This window comes from Trachemys scripta, chromosome 3 (genome assembly GCF_013100865.1).
Source record: "Trachemys scripta elegans isolate TJP31775 chromosome 3, CAS_Tse_1.0, whole genome shotgun sequence".
In the NCBI taxonomy this organism is placed as follows: domain Eukaryota; kingdom Metazoa; phylum Chordata; order Testudines; family Emydidae; genus Trachemys; species Trachemys scripta.
In genome coordinates this window covers 116,637,204-116,653,088 of record NC_048300.1, presented here as the reverse complement: position 1 = coordinate 116,653,088, position 15,885 = coordinate 116,637,204, and the positions used below count along the sequence as shown (strand labels likewise).

Genomic DNA, 15,885 nt, shown 5'->3' with positions numbered 1-15,885 from the left:
ATGCAGCTAGACACTAAAACACTCCTTTTAAAATATCAGTCACCTGTTTACCAGAAAACCGTGGCTGCTCTTGTAACATAAGGTAGTGCTCTCCATTCAGTCTGGTGCTTTCCACTGAATAAGTTGTGGCCCAGTACAAATAGCCATTGATTGCATCGACCACAAGATCCTTCACCAGGAATGCAACATGCACCACAACATCTGTGTGTCCTACCAGCAGACATTTTCTGTAGATCTGGGGGTGGGCGGGGAGAAAACAGTGTAACTCCTCACACATCAGTTATCAGCCACAGGCATCTGAATACATGTATACGACTATTTCACAGCTATTGATTTCAGTCTCATGTGTTTAAAGTATCACATAAAGAATTATGCAAAATTAGTATTTAGGATCTGCTATTAAGTGACAAAAGCAAAAACTAAACTTCTAATCCCGCTTATCGTCCTTGTTTCACCAGCCTTCTGAGTGGATAAGAGTTCACATCCAGTTTGCACTCACTATGCACAGCTGTGGTTCTCATTTTCAGAAGGGCCTCTAACTTTGCACTCAAGTAATTACAGGTACAATTTTATAGCACTGCATAACTTAGCACTACATTTTTAATGCAGACCCATTTTATACAACTGAAATGGCTAAGCAACTGATTTGTGGGTGCACAGAATGCATTTGCAGCTATTTGGGCACACAATATCAAAGTACTACATCAGAGATGACTTCTGAAAATCCACCCCTATATTTAACAAAACACTTACAATTTGCTATACAAGGTTATAATACAAGGATAAATACAAATGTACATCTCTTCATGAACTGAGATTCAGTTGGCAATCTTTAGCTGAGCACTACGGCTATGAAACTATTGTTGGTATATTTTATTTGTATATTTTGCACCTGCAGGTCAGTATCCTGGCTTTAATTAATAATTACATTTCACCTCAAGCCCTTTCATAACTGGAAAAGGAAATATCTCAATGGAAAGAAAGGTGTAATTGCTACAAGTCGATCTACTATAAAAGTAAAGGGTCAACAGCAGTTCAAGTTATAGGAGGTAATAAACACCTTCCCAAATATTATTTAATGATCTTTCTTATTCATTACTTTAGTTCATCCTCAGTGTAACACTCTTACATACCGTATTTGCTTTGCCAGCCCAGTACAAATACTGACCCAACCAATCAAAGGCCACTATCCTCGCTTTTCTGATGTCAGATATATGAAACTTCTCAATGGCACCAGCTCTTCTAGTCAGTGACCACATATGAACTTCCCCTGTTGAGTTGCTCCAGTAGAGAGTGTCATTATACCAGTCCATGTCTTGAAGCAAGAAAGAAGGATACTAGCAGCTATTTGTCAAATATGTCAATAAAACTACAATTTTTTCAAGAACAATTAAAAATATCCAACCAACCAAGACCTTGTCTACATTAGTGGCAGCATGCAAGATACATGTAGCTATATGCCACCATAAAAGGCAGGATGCATCCACAGTGTGGTGTGTAGCTAGATGTGGCAGTGAAAGGCTCTGGCAGGGGGAGGCAGTGAGGAAAAGTCTGGTGGCAGAGAGCTACCAGAGCCTTTTCCCCACTGTCTCCCCCTGCCAGAGCCTTTCTCTGCTGCCAGAGCCTTCCATTATGGTGTGGAAAGGCTTTGGCAGCGGGTAGGCAGCAGGACAGTACACTGTTGAAAATAGCAGTGTAGATGGGGAAGGCAGTGCTTGGGCATGTAGAGAGCTGTGTAAGGTATATACCGTGGGGTTCAGGTGTGTCTTTACTCACTCAAGCAGTGCCTCACTGTCTACACTGCTATTTATACCCATGCTAGGGGTCGTGCAGTGTCTGTACTCTGACTACACTTACGGTGTTGTGTATACCTTAAGACTGAAACAAGTCAAACTTGCTACAAATGCAGGAACAATGTACAAGGATTGATACAGCTCAGCTCTAAAACTCAATTGATAGGGAGATCGTCATCATGATCTATCTTATGTACAGCAATCACCTTACTACACTGACCTCATTTTCATGAGTGTAGCCCTACTGATTACAATAGCACTGCATTACTTTGTAACACTGGGGGTTACACAGCTGTAGAGAGACACCCAGGGAACTTAATTCATCCCTAGTGTAACTCACGTTCACAGTGTTTCACCAGGGATGAATCTAGCCCAGGGAGTGCAAGGAGCTTCTGCCTCAAGACTCAGTTCAGTTCAAACTGTTTCACTGCACATTCAAAGTCTAGTCAGATGTGATGAAAGTTCTCATCTTTCAGTTCCTTTCATCCAATGTGGGGAACTCTGATCAATGCAGACAGGTCCATTACAGGAACACTCAGCCTGGACAGTATTTACCTGAGACATTTCTTATATTAGGAGAGAAGAATACTCCCGGCCCAAAACTATCCAACGGCTGCTTCCAAAGTCCGTCGTCCCCCACAGCCAAGATATAAGGTTCTTCTTCAACTGAGAAACAATGATCAAGTTGTAACTATGCAATTTTCCTGTTCCAGCAACCAGTATCAGAGGCACACCGTACAAAAACATAGTAAGAACTAGGCTCTGCCCCTAGGAACAGTAAATCTCAATACGCAAAGAGACAAAGGCTCAGAAAAAAAGAAGTATGTGACACCCATTTTTAGATGGGGAATGGAGGCACAGAGAGATTAAGTGCCTTGGCCAAAGCCCAAAATCTGTGGTGGAGCCAGGAACTGATCCCAGACCTCCCGAGCCTCACTCCAGTGACTTAACCATGAGCCCCTCCTTTCCTCTCCACATGTATTATTCTATGTAAGCTACGTTCAAATAAATATTTCAACAGTGTACAGGTTAGAGCCATTGTACACATGCTTGCAGAGGGCTTTTTGCATTTCCCCAGTAAGCCACCCACTCCCATTCATTACATGGTGACGGGCATACTCAACTGTTTCCGATGGTGCACCCATGCTCAGCCACCTGCCACTGGTGGTCTCCAAATGCCACCCTTTTCACTGTTCCCCAGGCACTTTAAAAGAGGTCCCAGCTGCTCGTGTCACTATGTGAAGAGTAGGCACAGCAGAAGATTGAACCCCTGGTGTTCTTCAGGTCTAGGCCTTGACAGGTGGAAAGTATGCACAGGACAAGTTTCTCCTTACTACTCAGTGAAGTAGTTCTTACCTTCTTTTAAAGTGGTGCCCCTAAAAGACTCTGTCCAGGGTCCTTCCCCAGCAGGAGATAGAGCTCTCACTGACACCTGATATGCTGTGGAGTAAGTCAGCCCTTTCATTGTAAACCTAGTGTCACTGATATCGGAGACAATCCGATCTTCATCAGCACCATGTTGTGCTGATACCTTCACAATGTAAGTCCAGTTCTGCCAGGCGGAAGGACCTGAACGGTGCAGACAATCACATTATTGGACAAGAAACTTCAATAGAGGCCAGGAAAACTGCAGTTTTAGAGATCCATTTCAAAGCTACCAATATCAGAGATATCAGCCAGGGAGAAATTAAAAACTAGTACTGCTTTAGTCCCTGGTGCCATGGTAGTACCTCAGGCCCTTCCCAACAACCTAACCAGGAGTGGCAGGTAGTCTTCACAGCACCAGCTGTGCTTCTAGCACCATGGTTCAAACACACTTGCGTGTGTTGTAGAGCTGATAGTAGACTTTGCCAGCCAGCAGCCACCATGTGTGACTTACGGTAGATGTGTGACAGTACTGTGATAGCAGTAGTCAACACTGCAGTCATTACACCCCATGATTTAAGATGCAGCCTTTTTTAAACCCTGCAAGACAGAAAGACTGAGTGACTTACACAATTAAGCTTCCATTCATTTGTCCAGGTGTATTCTTTATTTTATCAGTAAATCTTTGCTTAAAATTTTGGCAGCTTTATCGTAAATTATTGGGCCCGGTTTTTCTCTCACACCTGTTTCATATTGATGTAACTCCACAGATTACAGTAGAGTCACTTCTGATTTACACCAGCATCAGGGAAAGGAAAATCAGGAAGATCTTTCCATTAAGTACACTGGAACATGGACTGGACCTTTAGGATGGAACAATAGAACTTACTGGTTCCAATAGTAGGTTGAGGTGGTCTCCAGCAGATCACAGCTTGGTCTGATCCAAACAGCACTGTGACAAGCTGAGGATGAGTTGGCAAAGGATAAGGCTGGGTTGCCGCACCATAAGAAAGCAAGTTGTTGTATCCAAAATAATCGGCCTGGGTAAAATCGCAATCCACCAAAAATTCATTAAAGGCTTTGATCCCAGTTGGAGACAACTCCTCACGGAAAACTGCCCTGCCGTCTGTGACAATGAAAGTATTGTTCTCATAAACAAAGCTCTCTATGTCTCTAAATGAAACTTGAGGTCGCAGGATGTTAAATTCTGAGCCATCCAGAAAACCAGACACAAAGGACTGATCAGTTTTGTTGAAGTAAATTAGTCTTTTGGACAGGAAGTTTATTACAAAGTCTTGCAGAGCGTCGATTCTCACAATTGGCAAAGCTTCAGGGACCTGACCAGGATTGACTGGGAGGTTTGCCCTATAAATTCCATCCTCCAGCAGATAAAAGACATACCTAACAATGGAACAAATCAGCCCACAGTAGTTACACCATACAACACAGTATATAGATGAGTCACTGATATTTTAGTGGTCTATTGGCTCAGAGACACACCTGTCCTTCTAAAAAAATATAGGGAAATTATTTTGGTTCATATTTATTTATATCCTATGAAAATTAAATACAGGGAGCCCAATTCTCAGCCAATGTAAAATAAAACTACATTGATTTACACCGGCTGAGGGTTTGGCCCATGATTTATATAAGAAAAACTTAACAAAACTTGACAACAGTCAAGTTGGTGTGCTGAGCCTATCATGTTGATCAATATTGCCTTCTTGTTTCCTTGTGCTCTCACCCTCCTCTGTTGGTAACCATCTGTTGTCTCTTGTCTTATACTTAGATTATAAGCCCATGGGAGCAGGACTTTCTTTTGTTGTGTTTATATAGTGCCTAGCACAATGAGGTCCTGATCCACAACTAGAGCTCCTAGGTGATAACAGTTATCAAATAATAATGATAAAAATAATGAAAAGAGCACTCAAATAATAGATCCAATGTTAGACACAGGCATTTAAAATTCAAACAATGGTTTTGATGAACAAATTCAATGTCTTTAAAAAAAAAATACAATGCCTCCAAACACTTCACACATTGGAAAGACTTCATACCCTGACTGAAACAAATCAAACATGTTGAGGAGTGAGCAAGCTGAAGAATAACAGAGGAGCAAGCTTGGCAGTCTGTCCAACCAGGGGGTAGGGGGCAGTTTCTGAAGAGGTTAGCGACTAGATAGCCAACCAAGTGAAGACGATTGCCGAAAAGATCAACAGCCCATCTGACACCAAATCAAAGGAGAAAAATCTTACCCATTATATGGATCAGCTACAATTTTCTTAGGGGAGGTAATGGAAGGAGAAGTGATATCTTCAGCTACTGTGCAGTTCTCTAAATTACAGACACATACCTAGAGAATCGGAATAAAGAGACAGGCTCTTATGTATCAGTAGCATGTTTACTGATGAGCAGCAACATGACCTGAGCATCCTACAGGGGAGAACAGAGACAGACAATAACCTAAGGCACTTCCAAGCACTTCTAAGCACCTACATTTCCAATCATTCAATTACAAGGCTTGCTCACTGTGCCAAGCCTTTCATTAATGCTTACCATGAAGAAATTGTCCATTCACTATCCACTTACCTCACGGTCTTCAAGCTGGAGGAAAACGAAGGACCAGATTTTGGGGACCAGCCAAACTATGCTTTGAGCAGAATCTGACAGGGGAGGGGAGTGGAGGTGGTGGTTTACAACTACCTTTGTGCTGATCCTGCGAGCAGCCTGGGACCAGTTTGGCCTCATCCCTTTTTTAACTTACATTAGCTGCAATGGACTCCTACAACCGTTGTTTTAACCTAAGGCTACACGAGTGCAGACATCTGTGGCCACATCTCATCCTCTACCGATAAGCACCCTGGGCAATGAGTGGAGTGGCAAGGCATTGGCACAAGGAATCCCTGTTTATGGCAGCTTTCTCCCCCCTTTCTCTCATATGCATGAGAGAAGCAAAGGAGCCAGACCAGGACCTCACTTCTGAAGTCATTAAAGTTTCAAGAGTGAAGAATTAAACGCAGGGTTGCCATCTATTTTTTTCTCTCAGGACAAAACAGCTGTGACCCTGCATCACCTTCATTATCACAAGAAGATACTTAAGTACTTAAATATCTCTTATCACTTTCAAACTGCATTCTAATTATTAACTTACTAATTCTCACAACACCCCTGCAAGGTACAGTAAGAAAGCACTGTGCAGATGAGGAACTGAGATCTAAAGATTAAATGACTTGCCACCAAAGGCATAAGCCACAGGTGGAGTCAGTGTCAGAAATGACATGACTTTCTTTCACGATAAAAATTAGCTAAGAAGCTGGAATTCTAGGATGTCAGTTTACTTTTAATGTGACGTGAGAGGCCTGTAGACCACAGTGAGGTAAGTATTACTATTTTGTCCTATTTCTTTGACAAAAAAATTTATTACATTAAAAATAAAAACATTATAATAGTCAACAGTACGCCATACATCCCTACCATAATCCCTGAGCTCTTTATTGCCATATGTAAAATAGGGCACACATTAGTAGTTCATAAGTATTAAGAAAATAATTAAGCTCCGGAGCCCAACCTTCTCATTCATGACAAAGTACATCCGCTGGTAAAGCCAGTCTGCTGAGATTGATGTAATTTTCCCTGGGCCAGCATAAAAGAGCTTTAAGTCAGACACATCAGACATGCTGGCAGCTCCTTTCACCCAGATAGAATTTCCCTCTGAGAAATAGACAACCTGCTGGTAAATATTCACAGAAATCCCTAGAAACAGCAAGACAACACACACACACAAGGTTAATATGAGAAACACATTTTGATTTTTCATTACTTTTAAAAAATAATGTCATAGAATGCGGTGGGCAGCTCTCAATCTGAAACCTTACATGACCCGAAAAAATATTAACATTTCTCTCCCCCAATTCTAGTACTTATTCCCATACTATACAATATTTCCCACAATCCTTGAAAGTGGCACGATTGTACACAACGGCCCTTAGAACTGATACTACAGTGGGCACTGCAGAAAACCAATGAACAGATTAGCTAGAAAGACAAATTAGTAGGTAGACAGATCAATTGACACCAATTCACCCTACCTGGTGCCCAGAGATGCAATTTGCATCTCACCACACAAAGCACAATTCACTCTGCCCAAGGTGGGGGCTCATCCCCTGTCAGAGAACTACCAGTCTCTGCACCACCACCATGTGATGGGAGATTACTGTAGCCTGAGGCAGCTCTCATTTCTGCTGGGTATAGCATCCTAAGGAACCCTGTAGGCACCCTTGTTAGGATATAAGCCCAGATACCTGTCTAATGTCTCATGCCCAGATAAAGCACCAGTCCACACACAGGGTGTTTCAGCGGCGTGCAGCTATAGACAATGTGGCTGTGCTCTAAACAGTTATGCTACCATGCACGGACTAACCCATGATTGCTTAACTCTTGGTTAACCTGCAGTGACGACTTAGCCATATACTGCTGAGGCAGGAGGGGCTGAATCGGCACATTCTCCAGGTCTTCCGGCCACATCCTTTTCCCTGCAGCGCTGACCATTTCTGGGGGGTGCTGGCCCCCTCATGTATTCCACCAGGTCAAGGTTAATTGCGGCCATTTTTCTCTCCCTCTATCTATACACACTCCTAAAGGATATTATTCTGCCAGAAACCAGAATAAACAAGGAGTGAAACTGGCCCAGTATGTCAACATCCCTGAGAGCACACTCCCATCTACTGTCTTCCTTTCTGGATATGGCCCAGTGAACATCAGAAACTTCAGAGATTTCATTTGCAAAGGCACAACATCTTCAGCTGTTGAGCCGTACCTACACCTGACCATTGTGAGATTTCTCTATCTCCTGATTCCTTCCTCTTCACTGAGCCCCTCAACTGCCTAACAAGCCTGCCACCCATAGCAAACCTCCCTCCACATCTCACCCACCAGATTTCTTTTTTTGCCTCTCTTTCCACAATTTCATTCGACAGATTCTTGGTACTCCTTCAATACCATATGATTGGTATCTAAAATGATTTCAAATGTCTGGGTAAAAGAGTTTGAGATCACCCACATAGCTACAAAAAGGAGACTGCAGCTGCTTGGAGGAGTGAAGGTCTTGTAGTTATAAAGCATGAGATTGGGATTCAAGAGATCTTACTTCAGTTCAAGGTTCCACCAAAGATCTCTTGGGTGACCTTGGGAAAACCACTTAATCTCCCAAAGATAACATTTTCAAAAGCACTCAAGTGAGTTTGGATTTAGTTCTACTGCATTGCAATGAGACTTATGCTCCTAAGTCCCAAGTCACTTTTGAGAGGCTCTTTTGATAACTCTGCACTGTGTCTCAGACAACCTTCCTACCTCACACTGGTGTTTGGTAGGCACTTGAATAATGCAGTAGTGGGGGCTGTATCAGTATCTATGGTGGAGAGAGAAAGAGAAAGAACTAACCTGTAATACTGTGGTGTATGACATCATTCTGAAGGCATTGTGCGACTTCCAAGAAAGATTCCATGGATCTCTTTCTTAGAGATTGGTTTCTGGCTAGAAAGAGCCATTTCACTTTTTCCTTAACTGACAATTAAAAAAAAATTTTAAAATTAAGCTAGAAAACAGAAATGAAAATCAGAGGGCAATTTTCCTAACTTGCATATCATTAATCCACAATCTACTATTTGCATGCCCACACACATCCACAGACACAAGGCTGTCCACCACCACATCCAGCAAAAACATAATTCTTGAGTGCTGTAATGATATGCAAAACTACTAAGGCTAGACAACTTTTGCAAAATATATACTTTCTTGCTACGCAGCTTATCATCACTGACTAAAACTAACCCTGTGCTGTTGTAGCTGTGTGGGTCCCAGGATATGAAAGAGACTAGGTGGTGAGGTAATATCTTTTATTGGATCAACCTCTGTTGGTGGAAGGAACAAGCTTTCGAGCTTCATAAAGCTTTTCCTCGAGTCTGGAAAAATTGCCTGCTAACCCTTAACTGTCCACTTCATTTTAAGTGGTCTCGTACAGCATGTGTGAACCTCTTATACTTAATTATCTATCTCAGCTTGTATTCAGTATGTACATTCTGGTCACCTTCTCCAGACCTGAGAAAGAACTTTGGAAAGTTTAAAAGCTTGTCCTTTCCACCAACAGAAGCTGGTCCAATAACAGATATTACCTCCCCCAACTTGCCTCTCTTAAAACTAAACCTGTTAAATAAATGGAAAAAGTACATTTTGTGGTGATGTATTATCCATATAGGTTTGGTCTGTTCGCATACTCACTAACTTGCAAAATTCAGTAATCTGCAATGGATTCCTTAGCCATTAGCAAAAACCACTGAGGGTCTACTGATTTCCAATGACACCTGAGGGACGTAAGCCTAGATGCACAAAAGATGTTAGGTGTCAGTCCCTGTTTTAAGAACCCAAGTCCCAGTCTCAGGACCACTGCGATGCACAAAGGTCCTGCTGAACCCTGTAGGTGTCTCAGCTCACTTGGCACCTAAGTTTTTGCAGTAAAAAGTTCCCTCAGTGCCTACATCTTGGCCCTTGAGTGCCTTCCTCTAGGAGTCTGGGCACTTATCTCCCACCTAAGCTCCAGAGTGATTCACAAACCAGGGGACAAAAAGCGTTTGGCCACATAAGTCGTATGCAAGGCCCAATCCAGAAGACGCCTTCTGTGCACACCTACTGGATTGGGCCCTTCAGGAGAGTTCACACAAAACAGCCGGGAGGGGGAGAACCCACCTCATAACTTTTAGCCCAGTGGTTAGGGTACTCCCTTGGAATGTGGGAGACCTCTGTTCAAGTCCCCCCTCTGCCTGAGGAGGAACAGGGCTTTGAACAGGGATCTGTAACCAACCCTAATCATTGGGCTATGATATATTTTGATGTGGGGTTCCATCAGTCTCTCCTGTTGAAGCTGTTAACTGTGGATAAATAATTAAAGAGTCATTGGAGCAGGGGGGACTGGGCCCTGCAGTGGAAGCTTATGTTCAACTGGTTATCTACGATGGCCCCCAAGTCCTTTTCAGAGTAACAGATTTCCAGGATACAGTCCCATATCTTATAAAAATGACCTACATTCTTTATTACTAGATGTACAACTTTGGATTTATCTGTGATATAACATGTGTTGTTTAAATGAGCTCACCTTACCTAGCAACCCCCAAGAGTGAGACAGGAAGTTGGGAGAGAAAGGGAAATGAGGTTCTTGCTGGGGACAATATTGTGATGAGAACTATGATCTTCAGCTAGATCAGAAGCAGTAGGTGAAATAAGGAACAAAGATCTTGGGTCTGATTTGCCACTGTGTTACCCTAGTTTTACACTGGTATAATTTCATTCATTTCAAAACTAGGGTAATACAGTGGGAAATTTCAGAGTAGCAGCCGTGTTAGTCTGTATCCGCAAAAAGAACAGGAGTACTTGTGGCACCTTAGAGACTAACAAATTTATTAGAGCATAAGCTTTCGTGGACTACAGCCCACTTCTTCGGATGCATATTTCACTCTATATGCATCCGAAGAAGTGGGCTGTAGTCCACAAAAGCTTATGCTCTAATAAATTTGTTAGTCTCTAAGGTGCCCCAAGTACTCCTGTTCTAGTCAGCTACATCATCCCCAAGGAACACAGTTCTCTCAGGTAGTGTTGAAGAGTAAGGCAATCTTTGTGGTAGCTAAACCCCTATACTTCTGCCCCATACCCATATACCTGCACAGTGGCCAGACACAATCTTTTTAATGTATGGGGCTCAATTCTTAAGTACTCAGATCTTCCTTTATGTAACAAAAACCATTCTGTATTTGACATAGGCTTGAGGAGGTCCAAGTTATATCATCATGCAAATCATATACATATTGTTAGAATTCAGATATGCAAATGGGCAAACTAAAGTCCGATGTGGCAGCTACTGAGGGTTTGTTTACACTAGAGATTTTTTTAATTAAAATGAATTGGTTGTCACTTACTCAAGTTAACCAAACCATTGGTGCATCCAAATCTGGAGACTCCACAAATGCTGGTTTCAGGACACACATATGTTTGTGATCAGGGCTCAGTTAACCCTGGAACAAATGTTAGTGGAGTATCCAGTCCAGCATGTACCAGTGTGTTAGACAACTTGAGTCAATTGGCAATCAACTAACATTAGTTTAAAAAGCACTAATGTAGACATAGCTTCAGTGTCTCCAACCCACAGAAGGTGGAAGGTGGGTGAGGATTTAGGAACAGAATTAAGGCTACTGTTGTAACCTTCATGGAGAATTTCCTGAATTTCTAGCATTTAGTTTTTTCAGTTTGGTAACATTGCTTTTATTCCCATCCATAACTCTATCTTAATATATTTCTCCCTGGGAATAAATTAATATTTGTAAAATATCTTAAGAGGCTCAGATAGATAGGTGGCTATAATGTATTTTTTTTTGTATAATGAAATGGCATTAGTGGAAAAAAAGAACAAAGGAAGAGAAAAAGCAAAAAAAGGGATATGATCTGATGTTGTTTTGCATGAGATCATTCTGGAATTTTTGACTTGAAAGTCTAATATGAAATTTGTTTGTGACACTTGGCCAGAAACAGTTAAGTATCCTGCAGGATAAATTCAACCCTTAAAGACATATTGGTAGATAATGTTTGTGGTTTTGTGTGTTTACATATATAATGATAGAGGTTAACAATGTAATCAAAAATCCCTGTTTATGCTGTATTCTGTTAATTCAGAGATCAAAAGGAGACCTTAACATTTAAATGAACTGTAAACATAGGATATCGCTGTACAGTATTCATCTCTCTTTGAAATGTATAGCAAATCACCTGAGAATGATGGAAAACTGGCAATTGCCATATGTTAATCTGTGTAGATAATTACTGGTGATGCTTAAGAAATGGGTCCACCTCAAAGTCCCCATGAGTGCCTACTGTTCACCTAAGTACTGTCACAAGAAGCCTGAAACTGTATATAGGACGCTTGGGGCCTGATTTTGTCATCTCAATCTGCTTGAGGCTTCATGCAGGGGAAGCTCAAGCCATAGGGCTGAGATCCCAGTTCTGACTGGACCACTCTGAATATAAATATATTGCACTATAACCTATGAACTAATTCTGAAAGAACTCTTTGCAACTACAAAGCTCACCATCTCTGCTATGAATCTGAACCTCAAGAATTGTACTCTCTCTCTCTTTTTTAATAAATGTTAGTTTAGTTAATAAGAATTAGCTGTAAACATGTATTTTGGTAAGATCTGGAATATTCATTAACCTGGGAGGTAATGTGTCCGATCCTTTGGGATTGGTAGAACTTTTTTATATGACGAATAAGGTTTTCAGTAATCGTCGTCATATTTGACTTGGGTGTCTCATTCACCCATTTGATACTGGTTCACCTTTTTGTCACTTGTACCAGCCTGAGTTTTTGTGCCCAACAACCAACCTGTTGTTGTTACTATGTTTATTACAGTAGTGCCTAGAAACCAACCAAAACCAGCGCTCCTTTGTATAGATGCTGTAAAAACTCAGAGTAGAAGACAGTCGCTTCCCCAAAAAGTATACAGTCTAACTATCATTCTAGTCTGCTGTACATCCCATAATCGAGGTGAATCAGAATGAGTTACCAGTTACCAGGAAACTATAAGGAATATGTTGCATGTGTACCTGTGGGTTCTGGAGTAGTGATATTAGCTTCTGCAGGTGGCCCGCTACCAACCTCATTTACTGCTACGATGGTAAACCTATAGTAAATCAAAGAGATTTTACGGAACATTATAAATGCGTGAAAAAATGCCTTCTGAAGTAGAACAATTGAGTCTCAAATGCTTATGTTTCTCCTTCAGTGGAAAAAACTGTTTAAACAAAGTCATTCAGGGACAAATTCTAATAAAAATATAATCAGATGAGGAGTTGAACTCATTAGCTTTGCAAGATAAGGTAACACAATCTAATAAATTACATAGCTACATGCTGCCCTCAGAGTTATGTGAGCAACTCAGTTTCATCTCAAGGGAAGATCTAAAGTCACCTTTGAGAGCAGAACGTGGCCATTTGGAGTTTAGCGTTTGTAAATTTCCCTTCAGTTTAACTAAATCAGTTAGAAGAGGGCTCCCCTATAATTCTCTGAACACAACAGAAATGTGCACCACGAGGGGAAAAAATAAAAATATAAAGGTTACTGAATTCAAAATTCCACATTCTGGCACTGCATCAGATTGTCACCCCACTCTCCAAAGTGATTTGCTTTTGCCTAAATTCTGATCTCAATTATACATGAGGAAATCTAGAACAACTCCATCGATTTAAATTGAGATACGCCAATTTTCACAACAGCACAATTGAGAAGAGAATTTTGCCCACTGATTCTGCAAAAGCAATGTTAATGTGCACTGTGTTCTGCCAGTCAGAACACCTTCACCCCACATACACACACAGATTTCTGGATTGTAGGAATTCTACTGCCTGCTTTATGACACTAAGGGCACACTCTGTCCAGCTGATCACCTTTTCTTTTGTACCTGTAAGTGGTGTTTGGAAAGGTGGAGTAGAACTGGAAACTTTGACCTCTGGATGCTGTGCGCAATTCCTGCTTTTCACTGGTTAACAGTAAATTATATCCAACAATCAATCCACTGGGGAAAAGTGGCGGAGACCAACTAATTTCCACGGTGTCGGGCCCCGAACTTTGAATATCTTTAATGATAGGAGCTGTAACAGGAACTGCAAAAGACAGAAATCACTGGCTGCAGACTTGGTTTTTCAGATGTGATTTTTGGGGGATGGCTGGGAGAAGATGAGGGGGGGGGGATGAAAAATCATCTCTGTTTAATTGGAAAAACATATGAATAGGTTTATCAATCCCACATTCCTCTTGGTCATACCATGCACTCCTGGGTCAGTGTTTATCATAAGCCAAAGAAGGAAAATTTTGCATGAGACTTTATTGTTTTGTCACCACATCACCTGAAGCCATGGGTCAAAATCCCAAGTCAGCCCATCCTTCCATCATTATGAGGTAGACAAATTAGAACCACATAATTTTATGTGTGGGGGCTTCAGAGGGGACCTTAAAAACTAAGGGGCTATCTGCTGTGACTAGTTACTATGGATCCTGTGATACTTTTTGTAAGAACATGTATGTCCTTAGCCAAAATTCCCCTCCCACTCCATTGTACAAAGTGCTGTGCACCCATTTGGTTGTCGTCCTACCTCCAGAATGTAGCCTACACCTTAGGCTAATTTACTATAGTGCTGCCTTTAGTTCTGAAAGCATTTACCCATTTCCTTCAGCATGAGAGGCGCTATATACATCTAAATTCATTATGACTATTAATGTCTAAACTTTTAGAAACTTAGCCACTTAAACATCTAAATCTTTTGAGGGTTAGCCAGGTCTAATTTAAATATAACCTAGTGATTTACATAACAGGTTCACAACCAGCGCAATACAAGTGAATGCAACAAAAAGGAACTTGAACAAAGATTCTTTTTATGCCTCAAACAAAGAGTTTGCACTAACACTTTAGTTATAGTTGCTTAAGGGTCTACCCTTATCCAAAACCCAGAGAATAGAATGGAAAGACTCACATTGATTTCAATGAGCTTTGAAGCCTAAAGCCTAAAACAAGTACTATTTCTCCTTTCCCCTATTGAACACCAATATCAGTTTCTGCAAAGGGGAGCATAGATCAGCATTCATGTCACACTCCCCGTTGGTACCCAGCCCAAGCCAGGGAAGCTAATAATCCAACCAGTGGACCAAATTTTTGTGATGAATACTGGTCATGTGCCACATGAAACACGTTGTGCATATGCTAGGAAGAAGACTTCTGCAAATACAGGGAACTTTAAATCTCCGCTGACTTCCAGTGTTACCACAGGATGAGATTTAACATGCAATTAGATGTGAGTTGAAAAAGTAACAAAGTGTACCTTCACTATGTCTTATTCATATATATAAGCATATTTCCTATCAATGTGAAGCAAGTTCTACATCACCAATTGAAGGAGAGCTCATATCCTGAAGCTGGTTCTATCTGAATGCTCCAGTTAGTGCGTCATTTCTTATCTCCGTTTTATAACAAACTGATAAAGTAGCCATTGAGTCAAATGGTTACTTAAAGCCAAATTGCAGGCAAATATTGTGAAATTTGCTTAAACTAATATTGCTTCTTTGCATAGCAAGAATGTTACTAAGTTGATAGTTTCTTCCTGCCCTGGTGCGCTGAACTTCACATAAAAGTCACTGTGGATTTTGTTTGGTGGTGGGTACAATATATTTTGTACCGATTTTTTTCTTGCTATATATACCTTGGATATACATGATAATATTCAGAGGTAAAAGAGACTTGGCATTTTCCCTATGTATCCCTACAAGGGCAAGAAAATGTGTTAAAAATGCTATCACTGTCAATGCAAAAGCCCAAAAAAGTCATTTAGAGATGGGCTGAAAAATTACATTTGAGAACAAAGACACATGACTTTCACACTGCAATGGTCACAAGCCACAGAAACTCACCATGCAAACAAGTGGAAATATAATTATGTAAGAGATATGATAGTTCTGAATGCAGAATGCATTCACCCCATGAGGCAGTTGTTAACTACCTCACAGACCATAAAGGGGAAAATAAACTAGAGACAGCACAGCAAAAACGATGAGACACACTAGCAGCATGTGACTCTCTACACTGGCATACAAATGGATCAAGAGCACTTCTTAAAGGTTAGAAAATATACATACAAT

The 15,885-nt window shown here is 41.1% G+C and overlaps 1 protein-coding gene across 1 annotated transcript in view; it reads right to left on the bottom strand.

Moving 5' to 3' along the window:
• Positions 1 to 15,885, bottom strand: part of ROS1 (ROS proto-oncogene 1, receptor tyrosine kinase) — a 95,955-nt gene that overhangs the window by 63,775 nt on the left and 16,295 nt on the right. The window contains exons 8-17 of the mRNA XM_034766886.1: positions 13,658 to 13,859; positions 12,804 to 12,880; positions 8,598 to 8,720; positions 6,727 to 6,911; positions 5,414 to 5,511; positions 4,048 to 4,559; positions 3,150 to 3,362; positions 2,349 to 2,459; positions 1,134 to 1,315; positions 44 to 235 (exon numbers count right to left, since the gene is read on the bottom strand). Coding sequence (XP_034622777.1) covers positions 44 to 235; positions 1,134 to 1,315; positions 2,349 to 2,459; positions 3,150 to 3,362; positions 4,048 to 4,559; positions 5,414 to 5,511; positions 6,727 to 6,911; positions 8,598 to 8,720; positions 12,804 to 12,880; positions 13,658 to 13,859 — 1,895 coding nt within the window. The remainder of the gene's footprint in view (positions 1 to 43; positions 236 to 1,133; positions 1,316 to 2,348; positions 2,460 to 3,149; positions 3,363 to 4,047; positions 4,560 to 5,413; positions 5,512 to 6,726; positions 6,912 to 8,597; positions 8,721 to 12,803; positions 12,881 to 13,657; positions 13,860 to 15,885) is intronic.